The following is a 19,265-nucleotide window of genomic DNA, read 5'->3' as shown; positions in this document are numbered from 1 at the left end:
ACAAGTTAACAACATGGTGATACAGATAATATACAAGTCAGAGCTCTTGGGTGAATAACACACAGGTCTCCCGATATGCTTATGTTACAAAACTGTCTCTCGGATCTTCCAGTAGAGTTTGTGCTTTGTGGTAGAACTTCAAAGCATGTGAACAGTATCTGTTCTCCCCAAGTCTGTCTTTCATGGGTACATTATCCTTATTTACACGACGCACACTAAACTCGTGTCTATGTAATATACTGTTGTCAAGGTGTACTCGTTCAGACGCCTGCAATACCCGTGGCAACAATTAAATTGCATTGTATTATATTGCTCGTTACATATTTAATTAGTGCTTGACACTAATTGGTTTGATTGGCATGTCTCTAAGTGGATACTATGGCAGAAGTCAGATTATCATTTAACTAACTGTAAGTAATGCACTTGTAAAAATAAAGATATAATCCGTATTGTTATAAAGTTGAAATTTAGCACTGTGACAGTTATCCACCGCCCGAAAGAAATGACACGTCCTCGTGTCTAGCGAATAAACTTGTTAAGGTAGTTTGTATACAGTGCTTGAAATAGTTGTCCCGCGTCCGAAATGTGGTATCACAAATAATCTGTTTCATCTATTAGACAAGTTTTTCGCTTGTATAGTAATCTCGTTGAGTCAGTTGGTTAACATTGATGTCGTCTGAAGCAGTTGTAGTTGACAGGCTGTTTATCTCGAGTTCGAATCCAGGCACTGATGCTGATGGTGCTGTCGTCTGTATAAACGTATACATGGTTTTGGCTATGTGAATATCAAGCTTACTTTCTAAGCTTAGGTATCAAGAGATTATGTATTTATTGAAAATTAATACGTTTACTGTTTATATTATTTATTCCGAAAAACATTTAATAATCAAATGAGTCGTTATTTACCGTTGTATTACTCAATGTATTTAGTCTTTGAACTAGTTCATAATTTTCCCGTCTAAGATTTCCTAACTCAGTGTTTTGTTGAACAAGCTTATCGTAATAACTGGTTGATTGTTGATGTAAAGCATCAATGTCTGTTTGCATTTCATGACACACAATTTTATTATACTCTTCATTATTTGCATTACTGTTACGAGAATCTTTTTAAGTCTTCTGTCAAAATATTTATTATACTTTGTAACAACGCTACATCCTTTTTAGACTCTTGGAGTTCTTTTGTATTTGTACGGGTTTGTTCTAGCTGTGCTTTTAGTGAACTGATTTCCTTAGATTGGTTCTGGATGGTTAGTTGTGCTTCTGTCAAATCGTTGGTTGTTTTGATAAAATGATTTCTGGCTTGGTTTATTTCCGTATTGGACTTTTGTTTGGCCATAAGAACATCGAGTTCTTGTTTTAGTGCGCTATTTAAGTTGACAACGCTAGTGAAAGCGTTAGCACCTAAGTTAGAAAATGGTAGTTGCCTAGCACAAAATTTTCGAAATTCGTACTGAGATTTTCTAATATTGTCCCTTTCTCTTTGTTTATCTGATTTGCGTTTAGGTTTAGAAATGTTGTTGACTTGAGTATGATGTTTGGAGTATTTATGACAATTTATGTGGTTTACATCTGAATGAGCATTTAGATTAGAACATTTTAAACAGAACATTTGTAATGGACATAGATTTACATGACATTCACAATTTCTTTTGCCAAATAACCACTTACCGTTATGACAGACCGTGTCGCTTGGGAAGTTCCGTTGTGTAGAATTCCGTGTTAAGCTAGTCGTCCGGATTTTGGGTTTTCCTTGACACGAATATTGGTGCATTTCTGTTGGTCCAACAGTTCTGTAGATTCTATTTCTGTCAAATCTTGATTAGAAAGAGTTAATTTTCGCAAGACTGTGCTCGTTCTATTATTGGCTGGTTGCAGAGTCACGTAGATTGTGTTGTAGTCGCTTCGCTGTAGTCAGATAGATTTTGATGTACTCGCTTTTCTGTAGAATAAGGTAGATTTTGATGTATTCACTTGGCCGTAGAATAAGGTTTATTTCTCAGTCAGATGTGTGAGTCTGGATCTGAGCTGTACCAGGTTTATATGTGACCCGACTCGAGTCGGTTACGTATGCAGCTAAGTGGATATTTGATTGTTATACGTTTTAATTGTCTACTATTTCGTTATGCCCTAATAGTTTTAAGAAGCTTATGGCATGTGTGTTACGTATTATATTTTTATTGTTGTTGGTAGATCGGATTCGCCCTTAAGACGTATTGTAAATTATATTCTGTATCCCATTTATTAGCTGGTTCGGCTGATTGATGATGTTGGCAGGTTTTAGTTAATTGTTATTTATCCTTCTTATCAGTTTTGATGTTTAAAGTGTAATTAGTGTTATTCATGCTTGAGAGTTCTATTTCAATTCTTGTTTAACTTGAATATACTAAGTTTGCCACTATGACATTTCGTTAATTTTAGTAATTAAAAAGACCTTATCAGTTTAAAACATGTCGAAGTGCATTTAACTTTGAATGTCGCATTAAATAAGGCCACTTGTCACACACTAATTTAGTAATTTAGTTTGAACTAGTATCAGTGTATCCTCTACTGTTGTTTTTGCATGGTGTATGGGGTGCTATAACATAGGGTGACATTTTATGTTTGTGCGGAACTAGTGTTGTAACAAACGATTTCCATTATCTCTGAAACTAACAGTTTAACTATTTTTCCTGAGTTACTTTACTAGTGATGGGTTGTAGTATTTATATCCATGGTGCATCTGTTGATTAAACGTTGCATATTTCAGTGTTAGCCACATGTTACTATTATCATCAATAGGAATTGATTTGGTGGTGTACACCCTATTGCACTTCAATGACGGATCCGATGGTCGTAAGTGCGGTCCAGGCTTTCCCATTGAGTTTTCGAAACTAGTAATACCTGGTAATCAAAAACCGTGGTACGTGCTGTCATATTGGCAAATACATAAACGTTTTACTGCTGGCTGATAAGAATATACATGCTATGATGGCAGTGGGTTATTCTTTCACTAGCTAAAGTAGAAAATGTGCTCTCTTTGTTTTAGGTTTCAACTAATTACTATTAATTAATATGGCAGCGTACAAAAACATTTATAACAAAAATCACCTGACGCATTAGTGTAAGACATCGTCCGGTTATACTATACCAAATAAAATCCCATAGGCGACAATGTGGTTTAAAACACTATAATAATATATCAACCCTAAAACAGCAGTGTTACAAACCCTTCCCTCAAAGTATTAACTAAAGAAAGTGGAACCTTTCATGGCTCATTTTCAATATAACCGGATGTTGGGGTTTTTCAACACCCCTAGTTTCGCACAACATTGTAGTATGTAGTGTTACAGGTACCCCATGCATGTTTTAAGCACAAGACTATTTAACACAGTGGTACTATATAAAATAACATTGCTTGCATTTATTGCCTAGATGAAACTAAATATTTTGACAACAAATTGTCACATTTATCACCAACAGCCGGACTTGTGGTATTCACTGCTCTATCAAAAGTTTGGTGCATCTCAAACTTTGATCTAGTTGGATGTCATTTGGTTTAATACTATCATCACGAATCCTTCTCTGTATCACTGCTGTATATGTTTGTGTTAAAAAAAAAAATTGTTAAGACAATTAATCGATCTATCAATGTAATATCTGGTTGGTATCCCACTGGTTGACATAATCATTTTCCAGATATAATTTGTAATCATATTCAAAGAAAATTAGATAGGGGGAAAAAACTTAATAAGAAGATAATGGGATTTTCAAAGCTGGCTGTACTCTTTGGACTTTCCCAGTAGGCTTTGTAATTCTCATACAGAAATAAATCATACCAATGAACGAATAACAACCAAAAGTAACGAATAAAGGTGGGTTTTTATAATTATTAAACCATACATTTTGATATTTAGTTATTTTTGGTACACATTTAATGTTTTCTTATTTTGCCGATATCTGCAAATTGTAGTTTAATATTTGTATTTGCGTACCATCATATATAGTTCGTGTCACGGGGATCCTATAATACCCGTAACTGAATGAAACACGATTATCCAAATAGCTCTCCTAACTGTATATCTATTAGATCTCTCTGTAACGGGCAGTTCAACCCGCGTGGCTCGGCTAGGTATGATCAGAGATAAGATCTTGTATAAAGTGTATTTTATTATAGCACGTTTAGTTCACTAAAAAACACAACAAAACCACAATACACTTTGGAATCTGTATTAACCTACGCTGACAAATGTACTGCCGCAGTAGTTAATTAACAACAACAAATAGTAACAACCCAGAACTGATCACTTAATTAGTTAATCACTAGGTGTCTAGTTTATACAATATTCTAATCACTTCACCGTGACACAACACCCACACGTGTGATAATTGAGAAACGCTTCCAGGAGAACTTAATTAATAAAGGAATTACAACTCTATTCCTAACTGGTTAATTTTTAATTAACCCTTAACTACTCATTCAGTAACCTTGTAACACAGAATTAATACTGGTACCTATCACAATAAAGACAATAACCTGTAGGATGACTGGCTAAGCTTTAATAATTATTTAGACAGCACCGTCTAAATAACATTGGTATATTACAGTATTAAAATATTTAAATTCACATCAATCACATCAAGGTTATACAACAGAGCAGAAATAATATATAATTACCACGTCCGGACTGAACTTATATATTTCGTTCAGTGGACGACGTCCGTTTCCCCTGCAGCCTTCCTATGTTTCTCCCCGATATCTCTAAATCCTATCTATTTATTACAAAACCAGAATATCGCCTGGGGGCACATCGCGGTCCTCCCCCTATAAAGTGATATATCCACAGCGACCAAGCCGGCATATTTTTTTTAGATGGCCAGACTTGCTGACGCCTAGTCGCCAAAATCACAGTCGTAAAAGCCGCACTCGCGGAGGTATTACGTAACTACTGGCCACATGGCCCCCGCACCTGGGCTGGGTGTGTATTAGGCACAGCTCGACCACGGTCGCGCGGAGGTATTACGTAACAAAGTGCCCACTTGGGCTTAAGTGCATATTGGAACTGCACACGGCCCTCTAAAACAATTAATATCGCCACAGGCGAAAACAAAATTAAGAGCATGTTCCGTCACACACCCCCACCTCAAAAAGGATATTTCCCCTACTCTAGGAATAGGGAAATATACTACATTAAAACAAAAGGTGCGTTAACCCACGTATCCGGGTATTTACAACACATAATAATAAAGTGACTACCAGTAATCACACTCAGTCTCTGAGTCCCTGGTATACAAATAAAATATATAAAAACAAAACAGAAATCAAGAATGTCAACACATTATCAAAACGTTCAACTTCGGGACAGGGCATCAGCGATTACATTAGAAGTGCCCTTGATATGTTCAATGGTAATTGGGAATTCCTGCAGAAGAAGACTCCATCTCAAACTCTCTGGTTGGAGGCTTTCATTAGGATGGTCCAGTCCGTCTTCGTCTTCTTGGAACAGCACAGCTCCAGCTCCCACGTCACTGGCATCCACAGCTAGCTTGAAAGGCATTCGGTAGTCTGGTGCTGCCATCACGGGAGACGAGGAGCGCATCTGCTTGAGACGGATTTAATGACTTCTCGCATTCATCTGACCACTGGAACTTCGTTTCCTTCTTTTTCCGTGTCGCACGTTTTCCAGCTTTTCTCCGATAGGCATGCTGTCGAATCGGTGTAGCATCCTGGCTTAAGGTATTGATAACCGTTGGTCCTGACAAATGGAAACATTCTCTTGTATCAGCGTAGTCAACTTTTCTCGCTGGGGGTTCAAGTCTGCTAGAATCTGGCTGTTGGTTAATTTGATCTCTGCCGTCTTGACGTCATCGCAGGAAATTGAGTGACTCTCAATTTGGACCGGTAACTCTGGAACTATCGGCAGTCTGTCAAAATAACCTTTTAGCAAATTGATGTGACAATACCTACTTTTCCTAACCCTATCAGGAGTGTTTATCACATACCCTGTCTCGTTAACCCGTTTGTGCACAACATAGGGCCCGAAATACCTTTTCTGTAATGAACCCCGTTTAATGGGAAGGTACAGCAGCACCTTATCCCCTGGTTTAAATTCCCGACTCCTAGCCTTCCTATCAAACACTGATTTTATTTTGCTCTGAGCATGGCTCAGTTGCTTCCTAGCTAGTTCGGTCGCCTGCCACCTCCTATCTCTAACTCTCTTATTCATTAATACTCCCTCAGTTAAAAATGTAGTGCGAGCTGCCAACAAATTTGGATCAGCCCCCTGCTCTAGAGTTAACTCTTGTCTATTACAAGGTAAGTCCCCTCTATCAAACACAACTGGTTCATTTACCCTCTGCGGGAGGTCAACAGGTTCCACCACATTTAGTTCGTCAGTTGACTTATCTACCATTTTACTGATAACCTCATCCACTCCAATTTCATGGCTCACACACATATCAGATAAATCACAAATATCCTCTGGGTCTCGTGTTACCCTTCTGGCCATAGCCCTAGTCTTTACACGCGCAGGATATCTAATCTCATCAACCTCACTCTCTTCTATTGGTAAAGGGCTGTCTTTAATTACCAATTGGTCACATTTCGGCTGACAACACTGACTAGTCAAATCATTACCCAACAAAACTCCTATGTTTTCAACAGGCAAGTCCTTCACAACACCCATAACGACTGGTCCCGTCACAAACTTCGAACACAAGAAAACGTTATGTAACCGGACAACCATTTTTTCTCCAGTAACTGAGGTTAACGCCAAACTACGTCCTGTATCTGAATTCTCTATACCAGCTAAACACTTTGACGTTATAAGTGACTGATTACACCCGGTATCTCGATAGACTGATATTCCTTAGGACTCAATTCTTGTTTCACATCACAAACCATACCAGTGGACACATACGGGTTTACTTTCTCTGCCAATGGACTAACCATTAACTCTCTCGCTAGCGGAGCTGACCTCACTAAACCGACCACTTGCGCATTATCGCGTTTCCTTTTAAAACAGTCCCCGACAAGGTGGTTATCCTTTTTACAGTAACTGCAATGTGGACGAAAAGTTCGTGCATTGGCTGATAATGCAGGCTTATCCTTACTTTGCCCACCAGGTGCATTCCTTGCCTGACTAGCTGACCAACTAGATGACTCTCTTCGATAGTTACTTTCCCGGGAAAAACCTGGCTGAAATTTCTTCTTATGATCCTGTTGTAAAGAGCTACCCTGTACTGCCTGAGCTCTGTGTATTAACACGTAATCATCTGCCACTATGCCTGCCTCCTCTATCTTTTGACATCACGATCCTCTAAATGAATACATAAGCTAACTGGTAATCCATTTTTAATGTCCTGTAAGATCAACAACTCCCGTAACTCGGTATATGACTCTGCCTGATGAGACACCACCCATTTATCAAACATCCCTGCCTTCTTAGCCACAAACTCAGTATAAGACTGACCCTGCGTTTTTCTCAACTCGCTATACCGCAAACGATAATCCTCAGGTCGTAATTCATAAGCCCTCAACACTGCCGCCTTAACTAGGTCGTACTGACTTGCTCGCTCATCACTCATTGAATTATAAGCTACGCTAGCCTTCCCCTTAAACTTAGACACGGCTAACAATGTCCACTTAGACTGCGACCAATTTAGCTGCTTAGCGGCCCGTTCAAAAAGTTGGAAGAACATATCTACCTCCTGGTCATCAAATACAGGCACTGATCTATAAGCCTCCGACATGTTAAACCCATTTCCGGCTTCCCGTCTAACTTCTTCAGTATTCAACTTTAACTCATGTTCCACTTTTAATTTTGCTAACTGGAATTCTCTATCCCTATCTCTCTCTCTCTCTCTCTCTCTCTCTCTCTCTCTCTCTCTCTCTCTCTCTCTCTCTCTCTCTCTCTCTCTCTCTCTCTCTCTCTCTCTCTCTATCTCTATCTTCTATCTTCTATCTCTCTCTCTCTCTCTTTCTCTCTCTCTCTCTCTCTCTCTCTCTCTCTCTCTCTCTCTCTCTCTCTCTCTCTCTCTCTCTCTCTATCTAATGCACGTTCTTCTCTTTCGTACTCAAGCTTTTTAAAAGATAACTGTTGTTCGATACTCAAGTCATTTATCTCTATCTCTGGAACAATCTCACTTTCTTCCATAACAGGCCTATCACCAAAACCTTCCTGGATAATAATTGTCCCTATATCTCCTAAGGTTTTAGCTGATGTTAAATCAATTTCCCGCTCACTTGCGATTTCGACTAACTCGGCCTTACGTGCTCGCTTAATCTCCACTACACTGAGCGTAGGCCTATCCAGCAAATTCTTATCCATGTTTAGATATGACGCACTTATTATTAATTAATTTTCTAGTGAACAACGTTGCTACTTCTAGTAAATTTGTAAAAATAATTTATAAAGCCCCCATTTACAAACAATACTTTTTTAAATATGTATGTCCCGTTTCAGATCCGGGACGAGCGCCCCAATTTTCACTCCTGTCACGGGGATCCTATAATACCCGTAACTGAATGAAACACGATTATCCAAATATCTCTCCTAACAGTATATCTATTAGATCTCTCTGTAACGGGCAGTTCAACCCGCGTGGCTCGTCTAGGTATGATCAGAGATAAGATCTTGTATAAAGTATATATTATTATAGCACGTTTATTCACTAGAAAACACAACAAAAACACAATACACTTTGGAATCTGTATTAACCTACGCTGACAAATGTACTGCCGCAGTAGTTAATTAACAACAACAAATAGTAACAACCCAGAACTGATCACTTAATTAGTTAATCACTAGGTGTCTAGTTTATACAATATTCTAATCACTTCACCGTGACACCACACCCACACCGTGTGATAATTGAGAAACGCTTCCAGGAGAACTTAATTAATAAAGGAATTACAACTCTATTCCTAACTGGTTAATTTTTAATTAACCCGTAACTACTCATTCAGTAACCTTGTAACACAGAATTAATACTGGTACCTATCACAATAAAGACAATAACCTACAGTTTACCTAGGTCCTCTAGGATGACTAGCTAAGCTTTAATAATTATTTAGACAGTGAGCCTACAGTTTACTGCGTCAGATGGCCGGCAGCACCGTCTAAATAACATTGGTATATTACAGTATTAAAATATTTAAAGTCACATCAATCACATCAAGGTTATACAACAGAGCAGAAATAATATATAATTACCACGTCCGGACTGAACTTATATATTTCGTTCAGTGGACGACGTCCGTTTCCCCTGCAGCCTTCCTATGTTTCTCCCCGATATCTCTAAATCCTATCTATTTATTACAAAACCAGAATATCGCCTGGGGGCACATCGCGGTCCTCCCCCTATCAAGTGATATTTCCACAGCGACCAAGCCGGCATATTTTTCTTAGATGGTGAGACTTGCTGACGCCTAGTCGCCAAAATCACAGTCGTAAAAGCCGCACTCGCGGAGGTATTACGTAACTACTGGCCACAGAGCTGGGTGTGTATTAGGCACAGCTCGACCACGGTCGCGCGGATGTATTACGTAACAAAGTGCCCACCTGGGCTTAAGTGCATATTGGAACTGCACACGGCCCTCTAAAACAATTAATATCGCCACAGGCGAAAACAAAATTAAGAGCATGTTCCGTCACAGTTCGCATGTTGGATAAAGTGTTTTAAATTACACCTTTCTTCTAGCTTAAATGTATATAAAGTTAACACTTTGTTTGTTTTGTTTAAAGACACCACTAGATCATATTGATTTATTAATCATCGGCTATTTCATGTCAAACATTTGGTGATTTTGACACAGTCTTAGAGTGGAAACCCGCTAAAGATTTTCCATCAGACGCAAGGGGTCTTTTATATTAACACCATCCCACATACAGGATAACACATACCACGGTCTTTGATATACCAGTCGTGGTGTACTGGATAGAAGAGCCACCGACGGGAATCGATCCTAAACCGACTGCGCGTCAAGTTAGCGCTTTGCCATTGGGCTGCGTCCCTTGACATCCAATAGCCGATGAGTAATTAATCAGTGTGTTCCTGTAGTGTCGTTAAACAAAACAAACTTTAGTGTCCCGTCCTTGCATGTATATAGTCAATTTGACGAATCCAATATGTTTCATTATGTTCATTATGGTGATTGTAACGACTCAAAATGCATATATTGTAGTCTTCTTCTGTAACCGTGCGACCTTCTCTTAGATTAGTTTTTGGTGTGGTGAGATTATTTTCAAGTGAAGTATTGACATCGCTAAACTAGGCGCATGAATAAAACAGACGTCAGTATGAGTAAGGGGCTTTCGGGTATATAATTTGTATGTGCTTATAATAAAAGTAAGGAAGGAAGGAAATGATTTATTTAACGACATAATCAGCACATTTTATTTACGGTTATATGGCGTCGGACATATGGTTAAGGACCACATAGATATGGAGAGAGAAAATCCGCTGTCGCCACTTCATGGGCTACTCTTTTCCATTAGCAGCAAGGGATCTTTTATATGCACCATCCCATAGACAGGATAGCACATACCACGGCCTTTGATGTATCAGTCGTGGTGCGCTGGCTGGAGCAAACAATAGCCCAACGGGGATCGATCCCAAACCGACCGCGCATCAAGCTACGTATCGCCCCTACAGTAAAGGAGTCTATCCCTGCTGGAGGTTTGACAGTTTTGACAAATCCTACATTGCTACAATAATCGTTGGATATGTATGTGTCTTTTACCCTTTTTGGTGGTGTATTTAAAGTGTTGTATAACGAAATTAAAGTGCTGTATAACAACAACACTAGAGAACATTAATTTATTGATCGTCGGCTATTGGGTGTAAAATTTTTAGTAATTTTCACATAATAATAGTCTTAGAGAAATGAGCTACATTTTTCCATTAGCAGCAAGCGGTCTTTTGTATGCGTCATCCCACAGACAGCATAGCACATACCACGGCATTAATATACTAGTCGTGGTGTACTGGTTGGAATGAGAAATAGCCCAATGGGCCCTCCGACGGGGATCGATCTTAAACTGACCGCGCTTCAGGCGATTACTTTATCACAGGGATACAAATCCTATACAAGTATAGTTCAAAATGGCGACGGCTAGCTTAGAATGGCCAATGACGTGTTCAGGATGCCAAGCGCTCGCGAGAAGTTTGTCTGGTATCGGAGTCTTCTGTTATACTATTTTCATTGCACGTTGGACCAAAACATCAGTCTAGCGAGCGACTGCCCTCTTGAACATGTATCACAAGTGTAATACAATGTTTTACGAGGACCAATAACCTTCAAACTGGCGTTCGGGTCCTGGTTGGAGCTCCTAGATGTAAATTGTTTGATTAATACCTGTTGATTGAACACTCATACGCTACGCTATATTGTCTGTGTTCATATATAATATAGCACCTGACTGGTACTAATCAAACACCTAGAAGGTACAACCAGCCAGTGCCTTCAAAGGCAGCATCGCCCTGATTCTGCGACTCTTCTGCAAATGTTTCTGCCATCAGCCATTTTTGCTAAACATTTTAAATATCTAATTGTTTTGTTTGACATCACTAACTCATTCATTTGTTAATCATCGGGAACTGGTTGTCAAACATTTCATAATACTGACATATTGTCTTAGAGGAAAATCAGTACAGCAAAACAAATGTTATATTCACTTTTCCAATATCAAGCAGCACATACCACGTCCTTTGGTATGCGTGTCGTGGGGCACTGGTTGGGACTGGGAAAATCCACGAGGGGGTGTCGATGCTATTACCAAAGCACATCAGGTTAGAGTCCACACTTTTTAACGACTGTTAAAAAGGAATGAAAGTATTTTGTTACTTTGTTCTAAAATGCGCTGTCGGTTTGGGATCGATCCCCGTCGGTGGGCCCATTGGGCTATTTCTCGTTCCATCCAGTGTACCACGTCTGGTATATCAGTGCCCGTAGTACGTGCTATCCTGAGATGGTACATACTTATAAATGTAGCGGGTTTCCTCTCTAAGATTATATGTCACAATAATAAATTAAGGTACTCTAGCAAAGACTAGATCTGTTTTTTCTTGTAATAATTTTTGTTTTTGTTATATTTGGTTAATAAAAATGTAAAAAGAAATATTAATAATGAACGTTTTAAAATGCATATATATATATATATATATATATATATATATATATATATATATATATATATATATATATGAAACTTCTTTAAACCGGACATGCATGGGACTAATACTTTTGTCTATTTTTTAAGAGGTGTCCGCTTTTGGTAGGTTGTTGTTGTTGGGTTTTTGGGGGGTTTTGTTGGGGTTTTTTGTTTGGGGGGGGGGGGGGTTTGTTGGGGTTTTTCGTTGATACAAAAACCTTGTGTTGTTTATTTCCGCTGGTCTCCTACTCACATTAGGCTTTACATGTGTATTGAAGATGAATCCAACAGTTAATAATCAAATAAAGAATACTTTACTTGAGATACGTTATCGTTTGCTTATATATTTTTAAAACTTACTGATTTTAAATGTATCATCGAGTGATAGTTCAATACGGTGAAATTTAGCTGGACGTCCATATTGAACATCGATATGGCAATGAAACACTACTGACATTTTTTTCGACATCGAAAAGTCAACTTTTGCCAACTCTTTAGTTTGCGAAATAACGGTTTTAAAACAAATTGAAATTCAAACAATAGAAAGACAGTGGATTAAATTTAGTGTTTTGTCGATCCTTGAAGCAAATTATAAATATGTTTGTTATGGATAACAAAGCTGTCATTTGATCTTTAATTGCTTAATTCTTATTTGCTTAATTGTTATTTGCCAACCGTACCCAGTCATATGACATATATGTAACGGTGATTACACATCTCATGGCTAACCTGAGTGTGTGCATATTGCACTAGCTATGTTAACAGTCAGGGTTGTACTATACCAAATAAAATCCCATAGGCGTCCATGTTAACATTTGTGTTTAACGATATTATATATAATATATCAACCAAACTATGACCCATAAATATCAGTACTACAACCCCTACCTCTAAGTATTAAATGAATAAATGGTACCTTTCATGGTTGATTTTCGTTATAATTCGAGATAATTCCGGTTTCGAGAGGGTCCGGTTTCGAGGGGTTTCACTATTCTGATATCAAAATCGTATCTCTGTACATGACAGAGTCAAAGGGAGGTTTTAGATAAAGTAGTGATTGCTTCCGTGGTCCGCCATCAGATGCTCGTTCTTGCACCACTCTCAGGGCTAACTTAAGAAATCCCAACTTGCACAGGATAAGCTCAATATACTATATACAGCTGTCATGACATGCATTCATGAAACACTGTAAAAACATATGTCCCTTGCAGCGAATGAAATGGGTTTTTGCAGGTTTCCTGTCTAGAATACGTGTTAGAATTATCAAATGTCTTGATGTATGTGATCTAGTAGAGAGGTTATACAAACTTTAGAATACAAATCATTCCTTCTTCTATTTTAGTATGTTGGTACAGACACAGCTGATCTTGTTCATAATAAGCGTATCCCTCGCGGTGACGAACAGCTGGGAAGACAACTGCCAGACCCACCTCACGGACGTGGAGATCGTCAAGGACTTGTCCATAGAACTCAATGGCCAACAAGTCATGGTCAACTGCATTGGACGGATACGGGTGCACAAGTGTGAGGGAACCTGCGAGTCCAAGGTCACACCCAGTGTCTTACATCACCCCGGATTCAATAAGGTAGGTAACAACAGTTTGTCAACGCATCACTTCGCAATGCAGAGTCGAAGGGATGTTTTTGACAAGTTCCTCGTTGCATGCACTGAAACTAAAGATACCTACATAACTGACTCTCTTTTTTTTCCCCAAGTCTCAATTTTCTTTCTACTAAGACTGCGGTGAATTTATTTTTATACCATGATGTTCTGGATGGAGAGGCGTCTATCTCAGTGGTACAGAGCTCATCTGAGTTGTTATGTATTGAAGGATCGATTTCTATATGTCCTTTCATATAGTAATTTCCAGATCATGACTGATGTATCAAAAGAATAACGTAACAAGTGATAACAGCAAGCACTTGACCCTTTTACAATGTTACCCCCAATAAAACGTATTAAAATTATCTGCCCAAAACAAATCTGCCTTTCTCCTAAAACATTGTCAGTCCCCTTGTTGTAGAGATGGGATTCCGGTCCCCAATGCTTGTCTCAAACGTGTATCAAAGGACGTTAACGCACAAAGGTTTCCTGTTTGTTAATCGGTAAATGTGGCATCATCTGGAATGTTCTCGTACTCAGACGTCCAAGTGTTGCAAGTGTATATAATGATGGAAAGAAACAAGGGTTGGCATAATATTTATGTTACTATTTAAACTAGATACAGCTTTTAGAGACGTCAGTCAAAACCTCACCAATAGTGTCAGGAAGTCTAACCTTGTCAGTGGTATTTAATCCCACATTAGATATGTGTATGTTATGCAGACATTACTATGCTAGTAGTCAATGATAGTTTGTCTACAATGCCACACGTTCCCTTATTTGTTTCCATCAGTTTATTATACACGTAATAGCTTCCGTTGTTAAAATGTAATGGGGCTATTCCTTTACAGAGATTTTCTTTCCCTCTTTAGGAATGTCGGTGTTGCCGAGAGAGTCGCCTGGTAAGAAGGCGAGTTGTTCTGGACGAATGCTTCTTCGAGGGAGAGCGAGTTCCAAGACTCTCACCAACAGCAGATATAGAAGGTCTGGAGGGATGCGCATGTTTCCAGTGCGCCAACTAACAAGTGCTGTAATTGGATAAATGCACTAATTTGTGACCGCTAGACGATGTTAATGATTGGATGCATTTGAAGTAATGTTGGCCTAATGGAAGAAGTTTCACGTTTTGAACAAGATTCAAGATACGAACTCTCTATTGAGGATATATTCTTGTTCGTTTGTGAAAATATGGAAAACAAAACGACATCGTTTGAATAGATCCAGCGATTTTCCAATGGCCCATAACATTTTTCTCAAAGTACTTTTGAGAGGTGATAGCCAATCGTATTCTTGCCAAAATTCCTGCTTCTAAGGTGTCTCGTTAATTGGGTATGATATACATCATCTAAGTTTCTACGGGAACATTTTTTGCTTATTTAGCTAACATTGTTGTAACACATTATTTAAATATGTAAGCAGCGATGCGACACTGTCTAAGCAGGATTTACATATTTGACCGAACATCGGCGGTTTTAGAATTGAATAACAGCATAAAATACGGGACTCGTGTTATTATCGATAGTTTTATCTTTTTACTAATAAATGTATTATTTAAAACACAGTGTCAAATGGCAGGATTCGAACCTACTGCTCCGATTCGCATGGCATTTGACAGCCCACGATCTTAATCGCTTGCCCACTAGGTCCGATTAACCGCAGTAAAGAACACTATATGTTTGTTGCTATTAAATGTTTTTAGCTCGATGTAGCATACATTAATGGAAAAAGTATTCACTATATAATAAATATTTTATTTATAATAGTTATCAATTCAAATTATATTGTAGGTTGTATTTGTTTTAGTTTTTGTAAAGTGAGGTTAGGGATGATGGCAAACTGTAAACCCTTTTACCTTAATTTGTTACAATTGGTGATTTTTCTTTTATTTAAAATCTATATATTGTTGGGGGGGGGGGGGGGGGGGGGGTTCGGCAGATAAATGAGTTTTATAGGCAACAAATGTGTTCAGTTTTAGTATCCAAAGCCTATATACCCGTCCAAATGTAGTCAGTATACAGATGTACCTTCGCGTGAAGTCACGCTTTATTTACTATACATAGTGTGGTGTTCATCCATGAGTATGATAACGGCACTTGTTTATTTAGTAATGTGATAGTATAACATCCCTACAATCACCTATATAGAGCTATATAGCTAAATTCTTAGTACTGTAGACCTTTGTTTGTCCAAACGTAGGTAGCTTGGTTAGGTTGGTATAGCATAGCCATATTGGTTGAAACATATGTACACGGTATATACTAGTAACTTATCTCCAAACAACAACACCATACTAATTATTGACATCGTGAATAATGGTTAAGAAGTAAATAAATAACTTTACTGCAATATTTCGTTAATTCATTGGCCTTAGTGATATACCATTTGGGCAGTAATCTGTGGTATCCGAAGATATACATAGTTCAGCCTCATTACAGTATTTATACATTTATGTACATATGCGTAACTATAAAACTATGGAGACATCAACAAACAAACATTGTAACATGGAGAATTACTACAAATAAACAATGTAACTAAAATGTGACAAGTACGCAATTGGCATTATCATATGCCAACTTTCGATTCAATGGAGGAATAAACAGCTTAATGAAATGCATTTCTTTAAAGTAACATTTTGTTCTGGTCAGGTCAGGTCATAGGGTTTAACGTGCACATCCAGAACAAGCTGTGGTAGCGCACGCCTGTCATGGACACAAGTGCTAACTTCTCCGTCCTTGATTTGTAAAGCTTTGTATATTGGAAATATCTTAAAATTATCAGCCGCACAAGAAGGAATCTGTTTGGAAACATACAGGTTTCTGTACTCTGTTTCGGAGAGAAACTGACTGTCCGATATCACATTCATCACAGTTTGTAAATTTCATCATAAATTATATTTGTTGATAGAAGTCATACTGCTCCTCACGATTCTTTTGCATTTTTATTAATTGTTGAACCTTCTGGCAAGTATTCACAAGTACCACACCGTGGGTCTTTACATTTTGTAATTCCGGGGGCTGTATTTTGTTCTGAATATTTTGCCTTTGTCAGCATCTTCTTTAAGTTTGCAGTTGGTCTTTACATTTTACAATTCTGGAGTCTATGTCTTGTTCTGAATATTTTGCCTTTGTCAGCATCTTCTTTAAGTTTGCAGTTGGTCTTTACATTTTGTAATTCTGGGGTCTGTGTCTTGTTCTGAATATTTTGCCTTTATCAGCATCTTCTTTATGATTGCAGTTGGTCTTTACATTTTATAATTCTGGGGTCTATGTCTTGTTCTGAATAGTTTGCCTTTGTCAGCATCTTCTTTATGATTGCAGTTGGTCTTTACATTTTATAATTCTGGGATCTATGTCTTGTTCTGAATAGTTTGTCTTTGTCAGCATCTTCTTTATGATTGCAGTTGGTCTTTACATTTTATAATTCTGGGGTCTGTGTCTTGTTTGGAATATTTTGCATTTGTTAGCATATTCTTTATAATTACAGTTGTCCTTTACTTTTAACTATTGTTAATTTAGTTAGAATTTTCTTTATAGTGTCGCTTGTTGCAAAATATCCCAACTGACTTTTTGAAATAATGAAGCATTGTTGGAGTTATGACATTGTGTAGTAACAGCGGGTATTATATCTGGTTAATTTTGGGTGTATTATTTCCAACAGGCGCTTGGTCTTGATTATAAACGTTTTAATGCTTGCGTTGATTATTTGCATAGGAAAGCTCCTGATTTATAGTGTTAGTTTATGTAATCAGATTAGTCTTACTTCTGGGTTCGATACTATGGTACAAATGGGCCTGGCAATAACATATGGTAAATTAACTTTTGTGTGTCGTTCGTGAGAACTAAAGAAATGATGGTATTTTTGGCGTCTGTTGGTTTATAAAATGCATCTGTACTAATTATGTTATTTGTGTTTTTAATTACCAATAAGTTAACGAATGGAAGTTTTTCTTTACTGTTTTCCATTGTGAATTTTATATTTTTCTGCAGGTTTTAAAGGATAGTGTCTGTTGTGTCCATGTTTTGTTTTGACTGATCCCAAAATATAAAGCGATCATTTAAATATCGTTGCCCCTTATTTTTTAATTGCTTGATTGTGTTCCGTGTTAAATTAATTTCTAATTTTGGTGTATAGAGTTTATTCCAAGTATGCCAGAACTAAAGTAACGTGTGTTGCCGTTGCTCTGCCCTATGTTTGAGGCAGGGAATTGCCATTGAATTAGAAGGTATCAATAGCTTCTTTACCACGGTCATGCCAGCGTTACAATAGAGTGACACAGTATCAAATATATATAACAAAAAGTGTTTTATATGATACCTCTTTAGGAATGAAGTTTCAAAATCGAGGGCATCTTTGACATGACTGTAGATATGTTGAATGAAATGTTTTATCACAATATCTATAATATTACTGATATGTTGAATGAAAGGTTTCAGAACTATTTATAATATTACTGATATGCTGTATGAAAGATTCTAGCACAATATTTGTAATATTACTTATATGCTGTATGAAAGATTTGAGCATAATATCTATAATATTACTGATATGCTGAATGAAACGTTTTAGTACAATATCTATAATATCACTGATATGCTTAATGACAAGTTTTAACACAATATCTATAATATTACTGATGTGCTGAATAAAAGGTTTTAGCACAATATCTATAATAGTATTGATATGCTGAATGAAACGTTTTAGCACAATATCACTGATATGCTTAATGACAGGTTTTAACACAATATCTATAATATCACTGATATGCTAAATGAAAGGTTATAGCACAATATCTATAATATCATTGATATGCTGAATGAAAGGTTATAACACAATATCTATAATATTACTGATATGCTGAATGAAAGGTTATAACACAATATCTATAATATTACTGATATGCTGAATGAAAGGTTATAACACAATATCTATAATATTATGATGCTTAATGAAAGGTTGTAGCACAATATCTATAATAGTACTGATATGCTGAATGAAAGGTTTTAGCACAATATCTATAATATTACTGACATGCTTAATGAAAGGTTATATCACAATATCTATAATATTACTGGCATGCTGAATGAAAGGTTTTAGTATAGTACCTATATTACCAAGTCGATGCCTACATGTAACATATGTTGATTCAGCGTATATTGGTTCTGAATTTTACGTTTTGGGGGAACAATTTTATATATTCCGACTTTTGTTCATTTTATCCGATTTGTGCATTTCTTGGTAAGCCAAATACATTTTTTGTTTGTTTTATAGTTGCATTATGTTATATACTTTCCTTCTGATTTGATAGATTCGTTATGCCTGAACTAATAAATTGTTTAAGATTCGATATTATTTTGGCATCAGTATTCTGCGGAATTTGTTTATAAGTGTCTGAATATTGATCATGTCTTCATTTTTCTTTTATAGAAACCAGACTTCATTACAATTACTGCTCCCTCTATATCAGCTTCTTTAATTATTATGTTTGTTGTTGTTATTTTTCTCCTACATTTTTAAAGCATTCGTTTGTT

At 37.3% G+C, this 19,265-nt stretch overlaps 1 protein-coding gene across 1 annotated transcript in view; it reads left to right on the top strand.

Annotated features, from left to right (window-relative positions):
• LOC121381716 (partner of bursicon-like) overlaps positions 1 to 14,756 on the top strand; it is a 29,883-nt gene extending 15,127 nt beyond the window's left edge. The window contains exons 2-3 of the mRNA XM_041511063.1: positions 13,474 to 13,717; positions 14,607 to 14,756. Coding sequence (XP_041366997.1) covers positions 13,474 to 13,717; positions 14,607 to 14,756 — 394 coding nt within the window. The remainder of the gene's footprint in view (positions 1 to 13,473; positions 13,718 to 14,606) is intronic.
• Positions 14,757 to 19,265: the final 4,509 nt, after the last annotated feature.

Source organism: Gigantopelta aegis, chromosome 9 (genome assembly GCF_016097555.1).
Source record: "Gigantopelta aegis isolate Gae_Host chromosome 9, Gae_host_genome, whole genome shotgun sequence".
In the NCBI taxonomy this organism is placed as follows: Eukaryota; Metazoa; Mollusca; class Gastropoda; order Neomphalida; family Peltospiridae; genus Gigantopelta; species Gigantopelta aegis.
This window is presented reverse-complemented; position numbering and strand designations above follow the sequence as displayed.